The 23,660-nt window shown below is 36.6% G+C and overlaps 1 protein-coding gene and 1 pseudogene across 2 annotated transcripts in view; one reads left to right on the forward strand and one right to left on the reverse strand.

Moving 5' to 3' along the window:
• Nucleotides 1–23,660, forward strand: part of SRBD1 (S1 RNA binding domain 1) — a 231,584-nt gene that overhangs the window by 99,059 nt on the left and 108,865 nt on the right. For both annotated transcript variants that reach the window (XM_036873925.1, XM_036873926.1), the window contains exon 15: nucleotides 22,171–22,262. In XM_036873925.1, the coding sequence (XP_036729820.1) occupies nucleotides 22,171–22,262 (92 nt within the window). The remainder of the gene's footprint in view (nucleotides 1–22,170; nucleotides 22,263–23,660) is intronic.
• On the reverse strand, nucleotides 12,293–12,904 carry LOC118906277 (annotated as a pseudogene).

Raw genomic sequence — 23,660 nt, forward strand, 5'->3', positions numbered from 1 at the left:
TGTGCCACAACTACTGAGCCCGTGTGCCACAACTGCTGAAGCACATGCACCTAGAGCCCGTGCTCCGCAGCAAGAGAGGCCACTGCAGTGAGAGGCACGCGCACCGCCAACGAAGCGTAGCCCCCACTTGCCGCAGCTGGAGAAAGCCCGCGCGCCGCAAACTAGAGAAAGCCCGCGCGCAGCAATGAAGACCCAATGCAGCCAAAAATAAATAAATAAAATTAAAAAAAAAAATAACCAGAAAAACAACTCAGGAACCTTGCCTTCAAATATTGACTTTAGGAGTTTTACTTGGGAAAACTCCTATTTTTACTTTATAGTAAATCACATTGTGTTATATTACGTATTTCTAACTTAAATCATGATGTACTTTTCGTAGAGTTGAATAAAAGTAGATTTTTTGTGTGTGTGTGCTGCGCGGCATGTGGGATCGTAGTTCCCCAACCAGAGTTCGAACCCATGCCCCCTGCAGTAGAAGTGGGGAATCTCCACCATGGGACCGCCAGGGAGGTCCCAAAGTAGATTTTAATAAATTCTTTGATTCAGAATTCTTTGGAATAATGTCCCATGTATTTACTACTGCTTATCAAGTGCCTTTACCTCTTCTTATTTATCTCTCATAGTAAACCCCTGGTTGTATTATTCACATTTTACAGATTTGGAACCTGAATTGCAGGTTGATATGAATGAAAGAATTAGTGGAATGGGGACTCAAGTCCAGGTTACCTGATCTTAAATCTCATGCTATTTCCAGCACATGTGCTTTGCACCTCTCTATTGTTTAAATATGGTAGGTGTTTCCAGAAAGTTTGGCTTAAGGAAATAAGCTTGCCTATTTTTAACATTCTTAATTTTACCTTTTACCTTTGATTGTTCGTTTGGAGATGGTGGAGAAAATAGCAAAAAACGTCTTAACAAAACTGAGTTTATATTCAGATTAATCCATTTTCATCTGTTTTTTAGCATTAAGGAATTTTCCTAAGTCATACATGATGTAGTATTGGAGGTAGAATACCCTCAAAGATCTAGTCTAACAACCCGTGTTCCAGAAGGGACTTGAGGCTGCGTGATCAAGCGAGCCACATTTTGTTCTTTGTGGGCCCTAAAACTCTTTTAGATAGTTTTTGTAAAGGTAGTGAAACGCAACACCCCTTTTGAATTTTCCACCTTCTTCAACTTTTAAATGTTTTCAAATTCAGCATGAACTAAATTTGTCTCAATGCTAAGTTGAAACTAATTAACTACTTTATTAACTGGTAAGGTTTTTTTTAAAGGGAGCATTCTGGAGGAGTAGAACTCTCCGGGGGTAAACCGCCCTTGTTATGTAACTAGACTGCAGACTGGTCATATGTTCTCATCAGCACCCAGATGAGCCTGAAATCTCAGCAGGTGACAGGAAATAATCACTTAGGGATTCCCTTTGGCCTAACGTAGTTTTATATGATGAAGAAAGTGGAGTAAGAAAGAGAAGATCTCTCCACCACTTCTAGTATGCTATCCTGGGGGTGTGACCTTGCTGGAGCAATGGGTTAAATGATATAGAATAGTAGTGGCATGACCAGGAAGGAAAGAGTTTGACGGTGGAGCTTGATTTCTTGGGTTTGTAGGGGAGGAAAAACTCTTCCTTGACTCTCTTGAGGTCCCTGGCTGGACCTGAAAATTAAACTAACAAAGACAAATTAACAGAGAAAAGCATACAAATTTATTTAATTATGTTTTACATGGCACAGGAGCCTTTATAAGGAAGTGAAGATCCAGAGAAACGGTTAAGCCTGAGTGTTTTTATTCTAGGTTTGATGAAGAGTAGAAAGTTGTGGGAAATCATGATAGGAGACATAAAGGATATGAGCTAAGGGTAGTAAACTGGGGGAAACAGCAAGCCTGTGCTTTCGGATTCCTCTCAGTATTCCCCCATCTTTGGAGATAAGGGTGCTCCTTTCCTCCAAGTATAAGGAGGACACCTCTCACATGAGAGTCTTACGACCTGCTTCAGGGTAGAAAGGGAAGCGAGTCCTTCCTATACTTGCCATTTCTCAGATTCCTTCAGCTTAAAATAATTATTTTGTCAAAGTGGCATATTTTGGGATGACATATCCTGATTCCCTTTACTTTCTGATTTTGCTTCCTGTTAGCTGAGGAGTGTACTCCAAGGGTAATTTGTGAGTGGTTATTGTATTCTTGCTTGGTCCTTCTCAGAATGACGTTTTTAACTCTTCCCAGTTCCCTTGGGAACATAAACTAGATGTACGTTAAGGGGATAGACCTATCTTTCCTCTAACAGTAGAACATAGAGGTCCATGTTTCCATGATTAACATAGGTGCAGTACAGGCTTAAAGAAAAGTATTATTCACTATGCAAATTCTAAACACAAAATCACAAGTTAAAAGCTCGTAATTGAAAGGATGATCAGTTGCTTTACCAGTGTTCTTTGTACTGTAAGAAGTTCGCTTTGTAGTTCCTTTAGCTCATGAGCTCTCTTGTTGCGTTTAAAATGCAGTTAAAATGGAATTTGACTTATGAAAATTCAGGTTAAGAAGGGATTTTAATAAGTCCACCTACACATGAAGCAGAATCATGGTTTTTTTGTTCAAAGCCCCAATTGGTTGTCATTTGGAAATAGTAAAGACTTGGATATGTGCTCTTGGTATAAATGCCTGAATTTGGTGTGCCAGAAAATTGTATTATTCTTTGAAATTTAAAAATCTCTCCTCAACGGATAAGTATAATTTAGTTTGTTGATAATATTATTCTTTATAGATTCAGGTTTTCTTTACATTGGGTTAAGGGATGGGCATTCTTCCTGAATAGACAAGACTGAAAGTTTCTAAGTCCAGAATTGTGGTTAGCAATAAGGATCTGGAAAGTAAATATACTCAGGGCATGCAAATGTATGTAAACTAAGGAGGTATAGTCTATAGGCAGAGAACTTGGGGAAATGAGAGTCAATTACATGAAAAGTTTCTTTTCCTTTCTTTAAATAGCTTTCAGGTTTAGAGGCATACTTAGGAAAATGTTTTAACCATGAAAACTGCTTTGTTCAAGACTTAGGTCTTGACAAAAGCATGTGGGTCTGCGTATTACTTTGCTTAAGAGATGGTTGGTAGTGATGGGGGAGGAGAGAAAGGATTCAAATGTATTTCAGCAGCTTTGCAGGATAGGGCAAAGCCAAGAAAATAGCCATACTGTGTGTCTTAAAGGGCCCTAGCCTGGGTATTTCACCTTGAAAGGGGATTAGCATTGGAAATCTGTGATCATGTCAAACATTTGAAATTGAAGGTGGCTGCTGAAAATAATTCTTAACATAACTGGATTCTAGAATTCTTGTTGGTGATGAAGTAAGTGGAGGGAACAGGAAATGATCTGTTTGCCATCGCTTGAGCCACAAAGCCAAGAAACTTAGTGTTTGGGAATGGAGACTTGAAAAGGCAACAATATTGGGAAATGTTTGATAATTCAAATCAAAGAGGCTTTTTGTGAAAAGTGCAAAAGGACTGTATACATGGGAATATATACATATCGTTGAATTTTTGCTTTTAATGTCCCTTGCCACAGTTACAATTGAAACTTTTGATTACTTCAGTAGCCACAGGTCATATAATGATTTTTGCCAAACTGTAAGCCTAGGCAACTTACGTACATGTCTCATGTAAACAGTCTTATTCTGTGAGTTTGTCTTGTTGCTTGTATTTCTGTCCTTTGAAATCAAGTTTTAGAACCTTTGGGGGGAAGTTCATGGACAACCAATAGCTCTTTCTAGTACATGAACATGGCTCATATTTCTGTGGGTAGATTACAAATGTTGCACTGTATAAATTCATCTGGACTATCAGGTAAAAAAAAATACAGTATGATTTGGCTGCCAAAGAATATCTATTACCTCTGCACACTTATGCTGCTAACAAATGAACACTTCAACAAGGCAGCCTCTGAGAGATAGGCAGCTTTTGGTAAAAAACCAAGTGAACAGGAAATGTTTTTCTTGGAGGATTTTAATAGAGAATATTAAATGATTTGTGGTGGATTTTATTTTCTTGAAGCACCTTCTACAACCCGAAATTCAGTCGTATATTGTGCTAAGGGATGGGTGCACTGACCTTGTCAAAAAAGTGAGCAAGGATTTCATTTGACTTTGTTTTGTTAGTTCACAATACTCATGTATATCTGGATCTCTAACCTTGGCTTTTTATTACTCTGTAATCCTAGGCAGTCATTCACTGTGAAAACTCTCTGTGTTTCTCTTTTTCCTTTGTATTTGTTCATTTGAAAAGCCTTTCAAAAGGAATTGCAGCCTGCATGTGATTATAGCTATCAGTAGCACTTAAACTAACTGCTGAGATGAAACTTTTCTTTGGGGGCCCTGCTAATTTCAGATATCAATAGAAAAGGAAAAATTTTCCCCATTAAAACACCCGACTTTACTAATTGGTAGCTGCTCTTTGGGTTGAGCTAGATTCCTCAGGGACGGCATTTGATAGACTAATTTTTGACATTTTAATTTGACAAGAAACAATTCAGGGAAACAACTTAGGCATGTGCCTAAAGTCTTCTCTTGCTATGATTGTGATACTCAGTGCAGGGAATGCCTTTGAACGTCTGCAGCACTTTGTAAACCCTGTGATCCATTTAATGTGATAGCTCAAGCTCCTTGGCAGGTGTTTTCTTAGGAGCTTCACCTAAAATACTCCTACACGGTTGAAAGAATTTTTTCTGTAGATGTTAGGATGTGGGGCTAATGCAGTAAATACTAATCTTTGTGACAAAAACAGTGTTCCATAAGGACAATAAATTTAGGTATAAAATGTGTAAATTTTTTGGCCTCTTTAATTATGTTATAATCTACATCTTTCTAACTCAGAAGTATTATTTGCTTTAAAAATTTTCCCCATGGCATTTGAAAATGGTGGAAGAGACTAATTTCAGTACAAGTTATTTGGTGTGTATCTCTTTCTATATAATGGAAAATTTACATTTTTAAATAGAGAAGTTAAAGGTTGAAGAAAATATAGAGTGCATACACAATACATAAGTATGCATGCTAATTTATTTATGAAAAATTATCTTAGAAACCTGCGTTTCTCCAAGTATTTTGGAGAATATTTAAGGGCCAAATTGAAACCGAAGCATGTGTTTGAAAAATATCTGCTGACAGAAGCCTGGTTTCTATGCCTGGGAAATAGGTGAAAGAACAGAAAAGAGTGCTTTTTAGTTTTTTCTTTGTGTGTGTGTTTCTAATATGTGAGGTTTTGTTTTTTAACCAGTAGATAAGGTTAGAAATGGATACTCTCAAACTTGCTCATGATGGTAGTGATTTATTCCAGGTGAGGAAAATGCATTCATTTCACTACCAGTGTATCCCCCTGAGATTGGGGTGGGCACATGATTTGGAGAAGTAGACTGCTTAGGGTCGATTTGTTATGTTCTGTTACTTCTTTACAAGTCATTATTACTTTGTATCCTACATAATTTAGTGAAAAAAAATGTTTTAATAGATTTGCCAGTCATGTATGTGTATGTGTGCACTTGTTCACTCTTTCCTGAAAACATTTATCTTTTTCCCTTCCCTTCCCTTGCCTTCCCTCCCTCCCTTTCTCTCTTCTTTTTCTTCCCCTCCCATTTAAATAAGGGAAAAAGAAGGAAAACATCTTTCATATCATTGTTAAGAATGCCTATGACTATAAATAATTTGTTTTGTTTCATAAAGACTTATGATTTAAATCACTTTTATATCTATTTTTAGTAAAATCACTTATGACATCTAGCAATTCACTGTTTATAATTTCTCATAAAGAAGAAGCACCACTATTCAGTTTTCCTCTAGGAATAAAAAGTCAATGTTACATTAACACATGTACACTGGAGTTTGTATTCTAACATCTTTTTGTTTTTGTTTTTTTTAACTTTCAGATGAAAATGATGTTGGAATATGACACCAGGTGTGTGATGTAAAACATTAATATTACTTTAGAGATTGTAATTTTACTTCTAATTGTCCTAAGTTTGAGTTACTACACTAGAAATTAACAGGAAAAATTCACTGGAGCCCTTTGATATAAAATGTATTTTCAGAACAACATCAAATCATTTAAAATTTACTTTGGAATGGAGACTTCATACTTAAAACAAACTTAGGGGAAATGAAATAATTTAAAAAGTTCTTTCAGCCATTGTGCACAGTTACTGTTGGATGTGATTGCTAGCACTGGGGAATCAGGAAGTCTGTAGTTTAAATTCTTCAGGATCAGATTATATCGCAGATTTTCTTTACACATGGTGTTAAGTACATATTAAGTGACTGCTATAACTTTCTTTTCCTTTCTTACCTTTGGGAATCTCAAGAACACAGGTTTAGCTTTCTTCTTATTTGTGTTATCTTTATATTTGTTTTTAATTTTCAAGAGTTTATACCTTCAAGCTACAGCATGACTAAGTATCCGAACAGCCTTCTAACTTTCTTTAGTATATTGTGTTTTAAAAATTGTATAAATATCTACTGGCCAGGTTTTAAGAATTTGGGGCAGGAAACTTTATGAAGGGATAGGGGAGATGTCATTACTTTTAGGTAAGATTAGACCAGGAGATGATGTTTTTTCATTTGTTAGTTTTGGGATCTTTTTCCCCCCACTTATGATTTCATCTTAGCATTGTTGAGATAAAATACGTTTGCCCAAAATAAGGCCCAACAATTAAGATTTAAAATTGCCAGGGATACCAAAAGAGATATTAGAAGATTTTAAGTTTTAGAGAATGTTCAGTGACTTTTAATAAGCATGGGCTTAATTAAAGAGGTTGCGGTGAATGTCATTAACCAACTAACGTTTAAGTGCCCTAGCTTGTACTCTTGCTTTTTTGTGGAATGAAAAAAAATGATGACTTAGTATGACTCTTTACAATGACATTGAAAATTATGAGCTGTCTGTTTCTGGCTTGTCCTAGTTCTGCTTTTATTTCAGTTGAAATGTATACTAAATCTGATGCCAGCACAAAGCTTGTCCATTTCATGTGTCTGTTTATCATTTGCATGATTTTGAGCAATAAACATTCCTTGACAACAGCATCACACTTTGTTTTTACCAACACTCATCTTTACTCCAAACATGAACACAAATTGGTTTTTATCCATGTTAATGAAAAAAACAAATCCCTCTATTTCAGTGAGTAAAACAGAAAAGCATGAGATGCTGGGAAGTCTGGAATCAATTAAGTTAGCAAAGTGTGTAGAAAAAAGACAGCAGACATGGAAAATGATCATATCAAAATGACTTGTTTTATAGAAATAGAAACTTGCAGACTAAATGGTGAATAAGAAATTAATTTAGGAAATTTCCATTTATTTAATAATTTTATTTAATACATTTGATTTTCAAACTGTAGAATATGTATGTGAGAATACTCTTACTCCTTATCTGAATGTGGGTCTGTGTTAATTAGTATTTACTTTGATCCTTTCTGTGCTGTATATGTTAATTGGCCTTAGAATAAGATCTGAAAATACAAAGATGAGAAATTACTTGAGCCAACTGCACAGAGTTGAAGAACAGTACCTTCTAGGTACTTAGAAGGCAAGACAAGACAATGCAGACTCCAGTGAATTGTTTTAGTTTGAAAATATGCACAATTGTGTGGCAAATTAATACATTTCAGTGGTGTAGCCACAGGGAGTAAAATGTTAAGGAAGAATCCGATTTCTTTGTGCAATAATTGGAAGATCATGCTTGTTCTGGATGCTTCCAAATGTCCTCATTTTGACACTATTTTATTTTAAAATACTGTTAACTTCAAGGAAGTCCTGGCTCTTGTTTGTGCTTTGTCTTTTGAGGTATGAGAGGAAATCAGGTGTTTTGAGGTATCATTCCTTGGCCCAGGGGTCCCTTTGTATATTCCAATAGAGTATAAAAACCTAAATGATATTGAATGTTCTTTTCCATGGATGGTTATATCATTAACTATGTACTGTTTATCTGAATGAATCCTGATTTGTTTAGTTTCTGGTGTATCTAACCAGATGACTTGACAGTGAATGCTCCTCCCTAAAACAATAACTTGTTCTTATGCTTCTTTGGCATCTCCTGCTTTGAGTTTTCCTCAGAAATCATTACTTTTTCATAGACTCAAATCTGAGGAGAAATAAAGTAGACCATCATGCCAATTGTGTTAACCTCTGGGAACAAAAATGCTTATTGATTGACCTTCACAAACAACTTTCAAAAAGCTCCAAAGCTTTCTAATTATTGGGAAAACCTGTGAAAAGATGATTGGGAGGCGAGAAGTGGGCAGAGGGTAGGCATCTAAGTAGAAAGAAGCCTGGCCTAACCGTACAGAGACCAGTTTTTCCTTTTTGAGTCTTAGTTTCAGATGATCTTGATTTAATTTTATTTACCTCTTTGGTTCTTTCTAACCCCACAGGTAAAATGAACAGGGTACTTATGATCCTGACTTCCTTATAGGAGTTAGTCGATCTTAAAGCACTTTTAGAAAGCTATAGATATTATGGAAGTGCAGGAGATTCATAATATTTACTTCAGATTAACTGAAAATGACTCTGAGGAAATAATACTCACTTGTAGACTAAGCAAAGAATTCTATGGCAATTTTTCATCTCTGCATTGAGCCAGTTTGACCAAATTATCAGACAGGATATGGACAGGTGCCATTGCACTCAGCTATTTTCCCTTTTGTGAGAGCTCTGAGTTGGATGTTTCTCTGGGCAGCTTTGAGAATGTTTCTCACTGCAGCTTTTTCTGAGAGTGGCATCTGGCAGTAGATTGATTTAACCAAGTCTGAGGTTTGCTCTTTTCAGAATGTGCTCTCTAGGCAGCTTCTATGTGGCTCTGACATGACCACATACTGCTGCTGCTTTTCCTGCCTTCCAGCACCACATGTGAGGCTAAGGCATTCTGACACCTGCCATTTGGAACCTTTACTTGCTGAAAAATGTCAAGGTTTTCAGACAAGATGAAGACAGATATAACTGATCATTCTTCCCTTTCTCAGGAATAGGCTGAGGGCATTTGTTCATAAATGGATGAATTGCTGAAGTGGTATAGTTCTGTTAGTTTGGAGAGAGGCACACCAATTTTGTACAGAAGAGTCAAAGGTGTTTGTTTATGTGTTCTTATTCACCTTTGTACCTATTTGGCATGATACTAATTTGCTGTTAGTATAAGCAAAGGTTTTAGTGATTATTTTTTTGGATTTTATGGGATAAATGGTAAGAGTTGGGGGCAGGGGGTGCAGTTCTCCTTGCACCTTATTGTTTTCAAGAACCTCACTAGGAAATTGCAGATTTTGGAGGATGGGCTTCTGTTATGATCATATTGTCATACAGATACACACACCGATGACTGTTAAATTTTAAAAGGCCAGGAGTAAGACCTCCTGCTTGAGGTCCTTGCTGCTGCTTCTTCCTTTTTTTTTTTCATTGAGCCTTAGTGTTCTAAGACCAGAGGACTGATTGCTAAATAAGGACAGGAAAAGTAGTGTAACCTGCTGAGTTTGTTCCTCCTAGTAACTGGTATCTAACTGGTTGAAGAAGGGACTTGAACACTGTTATAAAATGAAGGCTTAAAAAACTATTAACATTATTTTGCTTATTCTTACCTTTCAATCTTATGGATGAATTATAATTGGCTGTATGCTCTTGAGTAAACTCTTTCCTTTATTTCTTATATCTTGATCTTTATCTTGGATCTCAGGGCCAGTAACATAACAGAGATGATGATAGCTTAATTTTGTGTAATTTGGGAAAGATGTTCCAATAACTTTAGTTATTTTGAATTGCAAAAAAAGTAAAAAGGTTGGATGAGATGCCCTGTAAGTTTTATTAGGAGCCAGACCATATTGAGAGACTGTGGATCACTTGTGAAACTGTATTCTCTGACATCTCTTTGGACAACTTCTTAAGTGGCTTTGAGTGGCTCAGTGAAAAAAGGAGAATGAGTTTTGGCCAACAGGCTTCTTCCTTGTATTGTAATTTATGAAGACTAGTAGAATAATAAAATCCATCTCCAGCAACTGAAAGGCAATGAGGACTAACGGCTTTTATGTTATGAGCAGGGTCCATGAATTAGAACATAAATATTTGAAAACATTTCATAGCAGAAGCATGGGAATTCTTCAGTATAAAAAACTTCTTGCTTTGGGTCCTAGGTTGACTTGAATTATATAAAGAAGGATTGTTGTTGCAAATTTAAATGGGTTTTCTTTATCTTTTAACTGGATCCTTCTTATTGTTATAGTTTATCCATAAAATCACAAAATCTGTATCTTAGGTCATGGTTATAGAAATAGTGTTCATATAAGCTTCTTTTTCTTATGATTTGTTTTTTTATGATTTGTGGACATGGATAATCATCAAGAGGTAAATGTGTAGTAATTTGGGTTTCACCCTGGAAATGAATCATCTTAATATTGCTTATACCTGAATCAAACATATCCTATATTTTCCTGAAGTATGTTTTATACATTTGCAAGTTATGGTCCTAGACAAGATTTGAATTTTAGCTGCCATCTTTGGCTCCTCTTCACTTAAGGTACAGTAAATTTTCAACAAAGAAAGGGCTGTACTGGTATATGAATTGTTTTAAAATGCCCTGACATGAAGGCTAATAAAAATAGGCAAAAATATCAAAATAAATCAAATGTATCTTTCAGGTAATATGCTCTTTTTCTATAATATCTTCTATGGTGCACCATTTATCTTTATTCCCATTAGTTTGTAAGGTGGACATATTTCTTATATTCTTAAGAACGGTGTCAAAAGCCATGGACTGACCAGTGCTTCTGAAAATGCTGACACAGAGGTCCATGTTCTTTAATGGCAGCATGCCACCCAGTGTTCCCAGGTAGGCCCACCTGCAGCTGAACAGAAAAGCAGATACTATGCGTGACATTTACATATTGCTTATGCAGATGGAAACCACTAAGCTTTCACATTTTTCAAGGGTTTACTATTTCTTTTGAATTTTTGAGGCATTTTTGTTGTTGTTGAGAAAAGCCCGCATAAAGCACTTTTATTGCAATAATAAAACTTGAAACTCATATGTAGTGTGGAGGTAGGGGAGTAGGCAGCAGTTTCTCTCACCACATCACTACACAGGACAGCAGAGGGGTGAGAGGGAGAAGCCAGGAAACTCTGAGATCAGCAGGGAGAGCTGAGCATCAAAAAACAGGAGATGCTGAAGCTATGATGACCAGCATCGTTTTCTTAAGACAACACTCAAGGATTTGTCATGATGGTGGGCTTTCATGGGTGTTAAGTGTCTACAAACAGCGCCTTCAATTTAACTTTTGATTAAAGTTCTTAAAATTTAGGAAGTGGAGCTTGGATAGCTATGAGATTACGAAAGTCCTGAATATCCATTAGAAAAACCACAGGATGGAAAGAAAAAGAAAAGCCAGGCCATGAAGAAGGCTTCAGAGGTCCCTGCTAGCCCAGGGACAGACCCTGTAGTGTCCAACATCTCAATGAAAATGATCTGCTTTCAAAAGGCAGAGGGTTAAGGGGAGGGTGGGGTGGGGCAGTGGAGGCCACTTTAGTTTGGGGTCAGGCTTTTCATTCAACCCGAGGACATCTCTCAACTTGGAGAATAATTCGGCCCTCAAGAGCGCCTCAGGGCTTCCCTGGTGGCGCAGTGGTTGGGAGTCTGCCTGCCAATGCAGAGGATGCGGGTTCGGGCCCTGGTCTGGGAGGATCCCGCGTGCCGCGGAGCGGCTGGGCCCGTGAGCCACAATTACTGAGCCTGCGCGTCTGGAGCCTGTGCTCCGCAACAAGAGAGGCCGCGATGGTGAGAGGCCCGCGCACTGCGATGAAGAGTGGCCCCCACTTGCCGCAGCTGGGGAGGGCCCTCGCGCAGAAGCGAAGACCCAACACAGCCATAAAAATAAATAAATAAATAAACCCAAAGTTTAAAAAAAAAAAAAAAAGAGCGCCTCAAATCAGCTATGGCTCTGCAGCGCAGCAGCAAGAATGTTTCATATATATATATATAATAGATAAAACTTTCATCCAAAATAAAATAAAAAAGATTCTTGCACCCCACACACCAGTTCCTATTCTGAAGTCAACCCATTACTTGTGCTGTTAACACTTGACTAGTACTTAACTGGAAACCTAGATCCAAAGGACTGAAACTCAGTCTTCACCCCAAAACGAAAACAAACTAAAATGAGTAACTCGAGGTTTATGTAATGTAGTTCAGCTCAACATACATACCAGGAGAAAGGGGAAGAGCAAAGCTGGTGACAGAACACGTTCAGCCAAGGAAGGTGCTTATACAAAGAGTGTAGTGGAATTTCAGGAAAAGCTCCATATGGACTCGCTGTGCGCATCTGGAGGCGCCCGATCCTTCCATGGCACATCCAAGAACGGGGAGCTCAGGGAGGAGGCCGTTCCTGTCATTCCAGTTTTAGAAGCTCCACGTCAAAGATGAGAGTGGCATTTGGTGGGATGACGCCTGGGTGCCCAGCGGCACCGTATGCATAGTCTGGGGGGACAGTCAGTTTGGCTCTCTGACTCACGCTCATCTGGGCAACCCTTTCTTCCCAGCCTCAGATCACCTCCTTCTTGCCCAGCACAAACTTAAAGGGCTTGTTTCTGTCCCTAGAGGACTCGAATTTCTTTCCATCTTGAAGCATCCAGGCGTAGTGCACCACGCAGGTCTGGCCGTGCTTGGGGAAGGTGTGCCCGTCTCTGGGGAAGATCGTCTCCCCCCCTCCACTGCCATGGCGGAGGAGGCGGCGGACGCTGGGGGGTGCGACGTGTGGAGTGGACAGAGAGGGGGCCTGGCGGCGGCGCCGCCCCTCTACCTTATCCCATTGCGCAACGGCTCCGCACGCGCACGCCACCGCATGCCCCACCTGAGGCTTTAAAACACTGGCTCTCAAAAGTGTAGTCCTAGACTTCATCAGTATTTAAAACTTTTATGTTTCAAAAGACCATTAGGAAAATGAAAGGACAAACCAAAAATTTGGAGAAAATATTTGCAAATCATGTATCTGATGCAGGACTTGTATTTAGGATACATAAAAACACTTGTAAGTCAATAATAAGGAGACAAGCCAAATAAAAATGGGCAAAGATTTGAACAGATATTCTACTAAAGAAGATTAGGAAAGGCCAACAAAGGCATTGAATAAATGTTCACATCATCAATGATTTAAAAATGTAAAATAAGCCAGAAGTACATACCACTTCATAACCACTAGAATAGTTGTCAAAAAGGCAACAGCAAGTATTGTCAAGGAAATGAACAAACTGGAGCCCTTATTCATTGTACTTAGGCAGTTTCTTAAAAAATTAGACATGAATTTACAACCCAGCATTTCCACTCCTGGGAATCCATCCAAGAGAAATGAAACATAAGTCTACACAAATATTTGTAAATGAATGTTTATAGCAGCATTATTCATAATACCAGAAAACTTGGACCAACCCCAAATTCTATCAACTGGTGAATGGATAAACAAAATGTGGTATTTCTAGAACAGTGGAATACTATTCAGCAATAAAAAAGAAGTACTGATACTATAGCATGAATGAATCTCAAAAACATTATGCTAAGTGAAGAAGCCAGACAGAAAAGACCACATATTTTATGATTCCATTTATATGACATGTCCAGGCAGGTGAATGTATAGAGACAAAAAGTAAATTAGTGGATACCTAGGGTTGGAGATGGGAATGAGGACTGCAAATGGGCACAAAGGATCTTTTTGGGATGGAAATGTTCTGAAATTGGATTTTGGTGATGATTGTACAACATTTGCTAAAAGTCATTGAATTGTATACTTAAGATGGGTGAACTTTATGAAATGTAAGTTATACCTTAATAAGACTTTGAAACCTATATGGTCCCAGCAGCATCAGCATCACCAGTGAACTGGTTAGAAATGCAAATGCTCAGCGCCAGTGAAGCAGAAGCTCTGGGGGTGGAGCCTGGCAATCTGTGTTTTAACAACCTCCAGCAGATTCTGATGTAGGATTAAGTTTGATAACCACTTGAGAATCAAGGAAGGTTAAATGGAGATGTGAGTAGTTTTGGTACAGCTTATGTACATTAAATCTACCCTGTTACTGTAACTGTAGGAAAGGTTTGAATTAAGGACTGTTGTAGTAGAGTTAAAGAAAATTACAGGGCAATGGGAGTAAAAATAAACTGGCCTTTCATGTTCTTGATATGCCCCTATGAGAAGCTTTATGATTGTGATGTTTGTGTACCACATATATTAGTAAATTCCTGTGTTCTTTTAGGCTTGCTGTTACTTAACGAACATAGCATAAACAGGTTCATTTGCCATAACGACAGTGGAAGTTTAGATCCTAGAAAGGAATTATTTCTCCTAAATATTTACACAGTGTAATATAGCAGAGCCAGAAATGTGCAGTGATCCCAAGAAAGTAAAGATCTGACCATAGATAAAGAAGTAAATGGAGCAGCCAGCTGAACTGAACAACTCATTCTCTCCCTCCATCTGTTCAGTGTACTTTTGAAAACCACGATTAGAAAAAGTGGTTGATCTAGAGTCGTCATCTTACATTTGGCCTGTGCTTTCAGAGTTTGTTTGGTTTTTTTTTCCCCTAGCATTATCTGGGTGGCCAAAAGAAATTCTAAAGTTTGAGGCTGCCCCAGAAAAGAGCCTGATGATTCAAACTGGAGACTGCTGGTTGGTGAATGTGTTAAGTGAAGTTTGTAGATAGGGTCCCTTAAGTGGGGTCGGGGTGGGGAGCAGGCGGTGATGACTTCTGCAGAGGTATAAGTTCACGTCAGAGGAAAGTAGAGGTTGGCAGGGTGGGGGGTGGGAGGCAAAAACAAACATCAGACAAGGGAGAAAAAGAGGAGTGAGTAACAGGATGTGAAAACTGATAAAATGTACGTGATTTATTAGTGGAGTTCACTGAGATTTTTAGCAGTAGCATTTGGAAGAATATTAGGGAATGTAGCACAAACCACTGTTATTTCCAAAACTTTATTCAACTATTCAACTGTAGGTAAAAAGAACTGGGCTGTTAGTTGCTGGCAAAGTGTATCTTGACTTCTGCCTCTCTCTTTAATTATTTTATTTCTCATTGTCTTTTTCCCTTTGCTTCTCTCCTTTCTTTTTTGTTCTTTCTTAAAACTTTTAATAATTCACATTTTATTATTCAGCACTTATTATTAGCAAAATATTAGAATATTATAACCCTCTAAATTAGTAATTCTGATTCTGACTTCTGTTATTGGATGGATAATAAAGGAATAAAATATCTTGCAATAAGTTTCATTCTGAAAAGTCTATGCCGTAGCAGTCTGAATTCCACTTATTTATTAGTGGATAAATTCCTATAGATGTACTTAAGCTTAAAAAAAAAAATAGGAGGGATAGAAAAGAAAAAAATAAACTTCTCCCTTAGTTAGAAAACTCTGCAATTCATACTCTTAGATTTATATCTAAATGTAGAGTTGCATTTGAACAAGAATAAACAAACACAGATAATATGTTATTCTATGAGTAAATGCAAGCTGAGTACCTAAAAATTTGAGTTTTGGAGTTAACTGCAAGAATCAGAAGAAGCATACTTTTTGGTATGTTTGGGGCAGTAGGGATGGCAGGTAGGTTGACATCATGTTCTTTAAATCAGGACATTTCAAAATGTTGACGAAAGCACAAAAATTAGATCAGTATTTCTTCCTTCCCCTCTTAGTTTTTGGGAACTTGTTAGTAGCGAACGTGGAATGTTTACAGTACTGCTGCAAACAACAGCCTCTTTCACAGTTAGTGTTCCGCTCCTTTTTTTTTTTTAATTAGTTTTATTTTTTTGGCTGTGTTGGGTCTTCACTGCTGCACGTGGGTCCTCTCCAGCTGAGGCGAGCAGGGGCCACTCCTCCCCGCGGTGTGCGCGCCTCACATTGCGGTGGCCTCTCCCATTGCGAAGCACAGGCTCCAGGTGCACGGGCTTCAGCAGTTGTTTCTCACGGGCTCCAGAGCGCAGACTCAGCAGCCGTGGTACACGGTCTCAGCTGCTCCGGGGCATGTGGGATCCTCCCGGACCAGGGCTCGAACCCGTGTCCTCTGCATTGGCTGGCAGACTCTCAACCACTGTGCCACCAGGGAAGTCCCAGTGTTCTGCTCTTCAAGCCTGCTTTTCGTGTCTTGGTTCAGTGGGGCCCTTGTCCTTGTGCCTAGTCTAACACCACTTAGGCATCAGGCCTTGTGGTTGGTTGCTCCTGTGACTTTTTTCCTTGAGCTCCCTTTAGTGGTATTGTGCAGTACTTGTAACAACTTCATGTTGGACTCAAACATAGATGGGGGGAAAAAAATAAAGGAGGGATTTTTGTTTTTAAAAGGAAAACAGAAGACAGTGAAGGGAAGGGAGAAAGAAAATAAAAGGAATGCTTACCCTGGAGAGTGGTGGAGACCGACAATTTCTGCTGGTTCCATTCTTTGTCAGAAACTGCTTCTACCTCAGCAGAGGGACTCAACCTACAAATAGAGAGAAGCTGTCCATCTTTGTCCTTCAGTTTGTTGATTGGCTTTCCCCTTGATGGCATTTGAAGGTACCAGCGATTTTGTCAAATTGAGTGGCCCACTGACAGCAGTAAAAGTGATTTAAGTGTAATATTTTGACACATTGTGGTACATCGTAGCAGCTCAGCATCATTGTGAACATAAACCAGAATCAGATTCTCATGTGGAATGAATACTATTGTTATGTTTATGGCCCAGAAGAGTTGGTAGCTGTTACTTTGAGGAACCCCAAATTCCAAATTACAGTTCTGTTTGGTAGTTGCCAACTTGGGTTTGTCCTTTTTAGGTTTCTTTTGTGGCTAGAAAGTGTTCATCTGATATGGTATGAGACACTGAAGGAAAAGTAGCCAAGGGAATTCTGTATTGTTGAAATACTGCTCTGTGGATGTGATAAGATGTCGATCCCGGGATATACTCACCCTCTGTTTGGTAGACATTTTAAGTTCTCACAGGCTTGTTATGGGTCCTCTGTGTAATTACTGTACCATTGCTAGACTCGTTCTCTTTGGAAAATGCTCATTCTTTGAAAGATAGCTTAGAATTTTTTTTAAAAAACTGTGATAGTTGGAGAATGGCTTCTAACTGGTCTTCCACCAGATGGTGCTAGTGTTACATACCTACATGTAAATTTGGTGCCATTGAAATCTTGAGGTGGTGTATTTCTGCTCTTTTTCTTTTTCACCATATTTTGCCTTTAGTGTTTTTTTTTTTTTCCACACACACTACTTTCCTGGTATACAACTGTGTCACCTCACACCTTTTCTGTTGTGGGTAGTGAATTGATTGTGCCGTGGTGTTCATGAAGAATAACATGGGAGTTGGATTCACAGGCCAAGGACTAAGTACAACTTAAAAATGTATATTATATGTACTTTCTTATAAAATTTTTCATTGTGCATTTGCTTCTTATATGACCTGTATGTACAAATCTAGAGTTATTCTTGACCTTTCTTTCATGTTATAAAACAATATCATAAAATATTATTATTTGAGGTCTCCTAGGAGTCATGTTGGAAGTTGTTACTAACAAATGATATATTTACCCACATTTAAGTTCAAAATAACTTTGATAACTTTAAAAGAAAGTTTGGTAAAAAAAAAAAAAAAAAAAAATGTTGGCTATTATGCAATATTGGATCTCCTGGCCAGGTAAATAATGGTCATTTGAAACTTAAGTTTTAAACTTTTTCTTTTTACAAATAAATATTATAGTTATTGCAGAAAAATTTAAAGAAATAAGAATTCTTTTAAAGGAATAACTCATAGTTAAGTACTGTTAATATTAACATAAACCTTTTTTTCTTTTGTATATACCTATATTTTAAAAATATCAAAGTTGGTCTCATGTCTTAGTTTTATAACCAGCCTTTCCACTTAATACATTACAACAGTAATTTTTAATGACAGTATAGGTTTTCATTAAAGAACTCTTTAATGATAGGCATTTTGGTTTCAGTTTCTTTTGGTCGGAGCTATGCTGTGATGAATAACGCTGTTTAATTTTTTGTGTAAATTAAAATTTCCTTCATATAAATTCTTAAAAATATAATAGCCAGTTCAGAAAGAATGCATATTCTTGTGACTTTTGATCTGTATTTTCAAATTACCATCCAAAAGAGTTTTACAGTTTAAATATCTTTAATAGTATAGAATTTTATTTGTTTCCCTGCATCCTTATCATCACCAGATTACCTTAGTTTTTATTTATTTTTAATTAAAAAAAATTTTTTTTTGGCTGTGCACATGGCTTGCGGGATCTTAGTTCCCCAACCAGGGATCGAACTCGTGCCCCTGCACTGGAAGCGTGGAGTCCTAACCACTAGACTGCCAGGGAATTCCCACGTTAGTTTTTAAAGTGACTAGGTATTGCTCATTTGAGGCTCCCTGAAATGACAATTCATCACTAAATAAAGGAATTTAAAATTGCTTTGATTTTTTTTTTAGAAATAAGTATCCTTTAAACATTAAATCCTAGAGCCCCTTTTATTTATGGTGGTTTGGTTTTTGGCCTTGTCTCCTGTCCCCAAAATACAAACAGCTATCCTTTCATACTTCAAAACAGGTTCTCATATGCAAAGCAAAGAATTAAGATCTGTGTTGATTAACTTTTTATAGCATTTTCTGTTACTTGTTGAGAAACTTAGGTCATTTACCTACCCTCTCTTCATATGAATGTTTCTCAGTCTGAAAATTTGGAAGAACTCTTTTTAGATAAATTATTTTTAAAACTTTAGTGAAATGAGCTGTGCATTTAGTATCGGCTTTTTAGTACCTATTTTTTTTGGTGGGCAGAAGGAAAAGGAAGCTTCTAGATATTGGTAACACTTAAGCAATTCTAGTATACTTTTATAAAAAATGAAAAACATCAGTTTTTATTAGTTTAAGCAAATATATCCTGGCTGATTTTTGATAGCTTACTAAATATTAATTGTGTTTTCATTTAAGTAGGTTAACTTTGAATTGAATTTTCTTGTTAACATAGGAAGCATGCAATTTATTTTAAAATAAGAAAAACAAAAAAGCTATTTTCATATTTGGGAAATAAGAAGGGGGAGGGGACTCATACAGAGGCTTCAAGCAATCTTGTAAATGAATGTGAAAACTATTAGCCCAATAACTTAAAAAAAAACAAACAGCTAGTTTTCCTCTCTCATGAAAAAAATTCTCCCATCTCAATTTGGCAAAAGAAATTGCCATTCTTTTACTGTCAGAATGAATAGGCACTATAAGAAAAGTACTTGCAAATGTGGTTTTAAAAGATTCATCAACATACAATTTATCTTGGTAGAAGAGACTTATAAACTGTGGAGATATAAATTCTGTGGTTTAAACATATATTTGTTTAAAAAATAAAGTACGTTATATTGATAAATGATCAGATTTATGTAACAGCATTGAATTTTACTTGAGGTAACAAAAATTGGCATTTTTAACTTAGAGAGTTTTTGTTAAAATTTTTTTAATGAATTTAAAAGTAAATGCATCTATATTGTGGGCATTTCACTTGTTTTTTAGGTTATGAGTGTGTGGTTTATATGTATATATTTTCAAATTAAAAAACCTAGAAAGACTCTAGAAAAGTGCTGAATAAGATAAAGTGCTTTAAAAATTATCAGTTTAATTCTAGAGAATTAGCACATTAACACATAGATCTGGTAAAACGTTAAGTCCAGTGGTAGCTTCTGAAGTGTACTTTCATATATTTAAAGTTTGATATACCATATGTATCTATTTAGGCATTTGTCTAAACAAACAGTTTGAAAGGGCTTCAAGTACTGTAATAATCTCAAAACCTTTGAGTTCAGTTAGAACTGTGTCAGTTAAATTCCCCCAAAATTATAAATTTTACTGAGTCTTGTCTGCTTTATGGCAAAGTAAATAAAATAATCAAATTGCTAAGATTATGAGCCAAATTAGTTTACACCTGAGTGAAATTTGTTTTGTGACATATAATACATATTAAATGTTAGATATCTGTATTTTGTACAAAGTTTACTTTTGCTTTCCTCAAAACATACTAGAGATAATTGGAATAATCTTATAATAGTTTATTGGGAAACTTCCTAATAAACAGAAAGTGCCTTGTAAAATCTAGCATACTTTCTACTTAATGCCTATCCTTGAACTCTAAATAGGAAAGAAAAAAAGGAAGGGGGGGAAGGTTATAACTTTTGTTCTTAGCAGCTTCTCCTGGAAAAAATCATCACCACTCCCAGCTTGATTTCTTTCATTTAACTCTTGCCACATATACTTCTTATATCCTTATATGTTTTATATTGAAGTAATCAGTGTTGAGCTTTTTCTCTTCATTTAGATTATTTAAGCATTCTGATCTGCGCATAGTACTGAACAGTTTATTGGACCCATGCTGTCTAGTAACTGAAGCATATGAAATTTACTGCATTTTGTATTGATTTAATATTAATGTTAATCTAAAATCTTTGGGTGCAGCGTGTCACATCTGTTTTGTATTCCTCTGTTTAAAAGAAGTGGCAATATGGTATTTGGAGGAATATTTATTATCTGAGTGTTTTTCTTTGCAACAGTTTCCCTCAGTCTTTTGAGAATTATAACTTCCAAGAGACAGTGAATCACCCAGCAAATTCTCAGGTACCCAACTGCTGAAGCCCACAGTTAATGGGAATTTTTATTTACCATTTAAGTTCCTTTGCTCAAATAGAGATAATTTTGGAGGCTTCTGGCAATGACAGAAAATAGATTTGTGGTAAGATTTTTTAAAATATTCTTTTCTGTGCACTTCACAGATACTCTGGTTTTTTAGAAAAAAATTTGTTAGGCTGAGTGTTGTTCATTTGTGTTTGAAACCAAATTTTCCATGGCTGATGGCTGACTATTCTTATTTATCCTAAGTTTCATAAAGGGGTTGGTTTTGTGCTTTGTATATAATATGCACCTCTTATTGTATCATGATGATGCTGTTGATGAGGAACAGGATGAGCAGCCTTGCTTTGCAATTGCAGAGTGTTCATTTTCCCTATTATGAAGTTTGGGTTAGTAGATCTTGGTTGCAAAAGATATAAATCTTCTCGTTGCCCCCAAATAATCTTCTCAAGTCTCTGTGGTTTATAATTGTTGTCAAAGTTCAATCAAGAGTTCTTCAAAGAACTCTTTGGAGTAGCAAACTAACCGTTTCACATTTTACTTATCAGTGTTGAGTTGTTACAGTGGGGCAATATGTTAAAAGTTATCTGCTCAACTTGTCTCACACTTGAAGTAACTACTGAAGAGCAGAGAATGGGAGAGGTTTCTAAGAGTGGATTAAAAATTAGCACTAACATGTTTCTGCTTTTGAATTGTGACATCTAGATGGTCACATGGTAGAGAACCAAAGGTATTGTAAATACTTAAAGTAGATGATGTTTCTTTACGTATAATGTCATAAAGAAAGCCTCTAATTTTAAAATGTTTGGTAAACTGTACAAATGTCAACCACTATACAACCGTCATCTGTAAGAGAGTGCTGCCATTGTGGATTGTAAAGTATATGGAGCCAAAGAAGAAAGGAACAGGATGATATGTCTGATGCTTTGATTAAAGAAATGATGAAATGAAGTGGTTTAACACCTGCCTGAAGTGGTATGTTTCAAGTTCACCAAAAGGATGATTTCAGACCCTCCTGAAAAGAAGTGGGATCCTGTCTGATCCCCTTCCTTTTCACATTGTGGTTGTTAATTATAACCAAGTAATAATAATGGCAGTGTTTATGGCAATGGTTTTTTGTGTATATCCGCATATGCACATATCCACACACATGTCTGTGCTTCCCAAGATGCTTTAGAATGATTAATTCAGAAGGGAGTCATAAATGTCAGTCAATAATGGATTATAAACACAAGAGGAGCTAAGTATTCTGAAAATTTTGATGTTGGCATCATGGAGGAGTATCCATGGTGTTCATTTAAACAGAAAATGACTGAATGAATTCATTATGGATTTAAACCTGTGTATTTCCTATGTGTAGAAAACAAGCATTGCTTAATCACTTTAAGTTAATGTAAAATTAAATAGTATAGGTATCATTGAAATATAAAGAGAGTGCTTTGCCCTGCAGTTTTCTTTTCTTATAATACCTAGTCTCATTCATTTATTTTCTTTGGGCAGGTAGAAAGTTTGGAAAATGATATTCCCCTTTTCTTTCTTTTCAGTATCGTCAGTGAAGCAGGAGCATCAGTCTACAGTGTCAGCCCTGAAGCTAATAAAGAGATGCCAGGACTGGACCCTAATTTGAGAAGTGCAGGTAAGAAACTGTGCATGATCACTAAAGCGTGTGATTTTCATATTTTGGATTTGTATTTGTAGCAAGCAAAATATTTAAATATCCAAGAAATTTTAGAAGATATATTGCAGTCATGTTAGAAAGAAAGTGTTTGATTGGAATAGTACTGGGAATTATGGAAAAGAAGTGGAAGAATACTGCTTTTAAAGAACACTGCATAGTATTCTAGAGTATGGTGAAAAATTAGCCCAAAACATATTTAGTAAAATTAAATGCTAGAGAGTTAATAGTAAAAACAATAAAATATTCAGTTCTCTTATTATTATTGCAAAATATTACTTATTACAGCTTTTTGTTGGAGGAAAGTAATATATTAACATAAAATATTTAAAGTGCAAATGTATAAACATGCACAGACTTTCAGGCTATAGCTAAATATTTGTTAAATGACCGGTTTCTCTTGCCTTGCTAATAGGAATTGTCATTACTGTATTGTTTAAATCAGCCTGATTTGATATTAGTTGTATAAAATTGCTTTGATTTCTGTGATGTGGAATAGTTTAAATCTTGTGTGTGAAGAAATTAAAGATATTTTGAGGGCTTCCTGGTGGCACAGTGGTTGAGAATACGCCTACCAATGCAAGGGACACGGGTTCGAGCCCTGGTCCGGGAAGATCCCACATGCTGCGGAGCAGCTAAGCCCATGCTCTACAAGTACTGAGCCTGCGCTCTAGAGCCTGCATGCCACAACTGCTGAAGCCCGCGTGCCTAGAGCCCGTGCTCCACAACAAGAGAAGCCACTGCAATGAGAAGCCTGCAATGAAGAGTACTGCAATGAAGAGTAGCCCCCGCTTGCTGCATCTAAAAAGAAAGCCTGCGCACAGCAACAGAGACCCAATGCAACCAAAAATAAATAAATAAATAAATTTATTTTAAAAAAAGATATTTTGGTACATCTAATGACAATAATTGGTATCACAAGCAAAATATAGATCTGGTCAGAGCATTTTTCTGTGTAATAGGTGGATATTTAGACTACTTTGTTAGAAATGTCTTGTGTATGTGTGTTTACTGCTTTATTATTATTTTTTTTAATGGATGTATAGTTGATTTACAATATTATATTAGTTTCACGTGCACAGCATTGTGATCCAGTATTTTTACAGATTATACTCCATTATAACTTCTTATAAGATAATGGCTATAATTCCCATTGCTATACAATATATCCTTGTTGTTTATCTATTTTATATATAGTAGTTTGTATCTCTTAATCCCCCAATTTGGGGAAATTCCAAATTAGGGGAAATAGACTTTTTGTTTAATTTTTTTTCCTTAAATATTCTCATCAAATTTCATTGACTGTTCTTGAAATCTACACCTGGTGATATGTATTTGAAAATTTTTGCATTAATCTAA

Source organism: Balaenoptera musculus, chromosome 13 (assembly GCF_009873245.2).
Source record: "Balaenoptera musculus isolate JJ_BM4_2016_0621 chromosome 13, mBalMus1.pri.v3, whole genome shotgun sequence".
Taxonomy (NCBI): domain Eukaryota; kingdom Metazoa; phylum Chordata; class Mammalia; order Artiodactyla; family Balaenopteridae; genus Balaenoptera; species Balaenoptera musculus.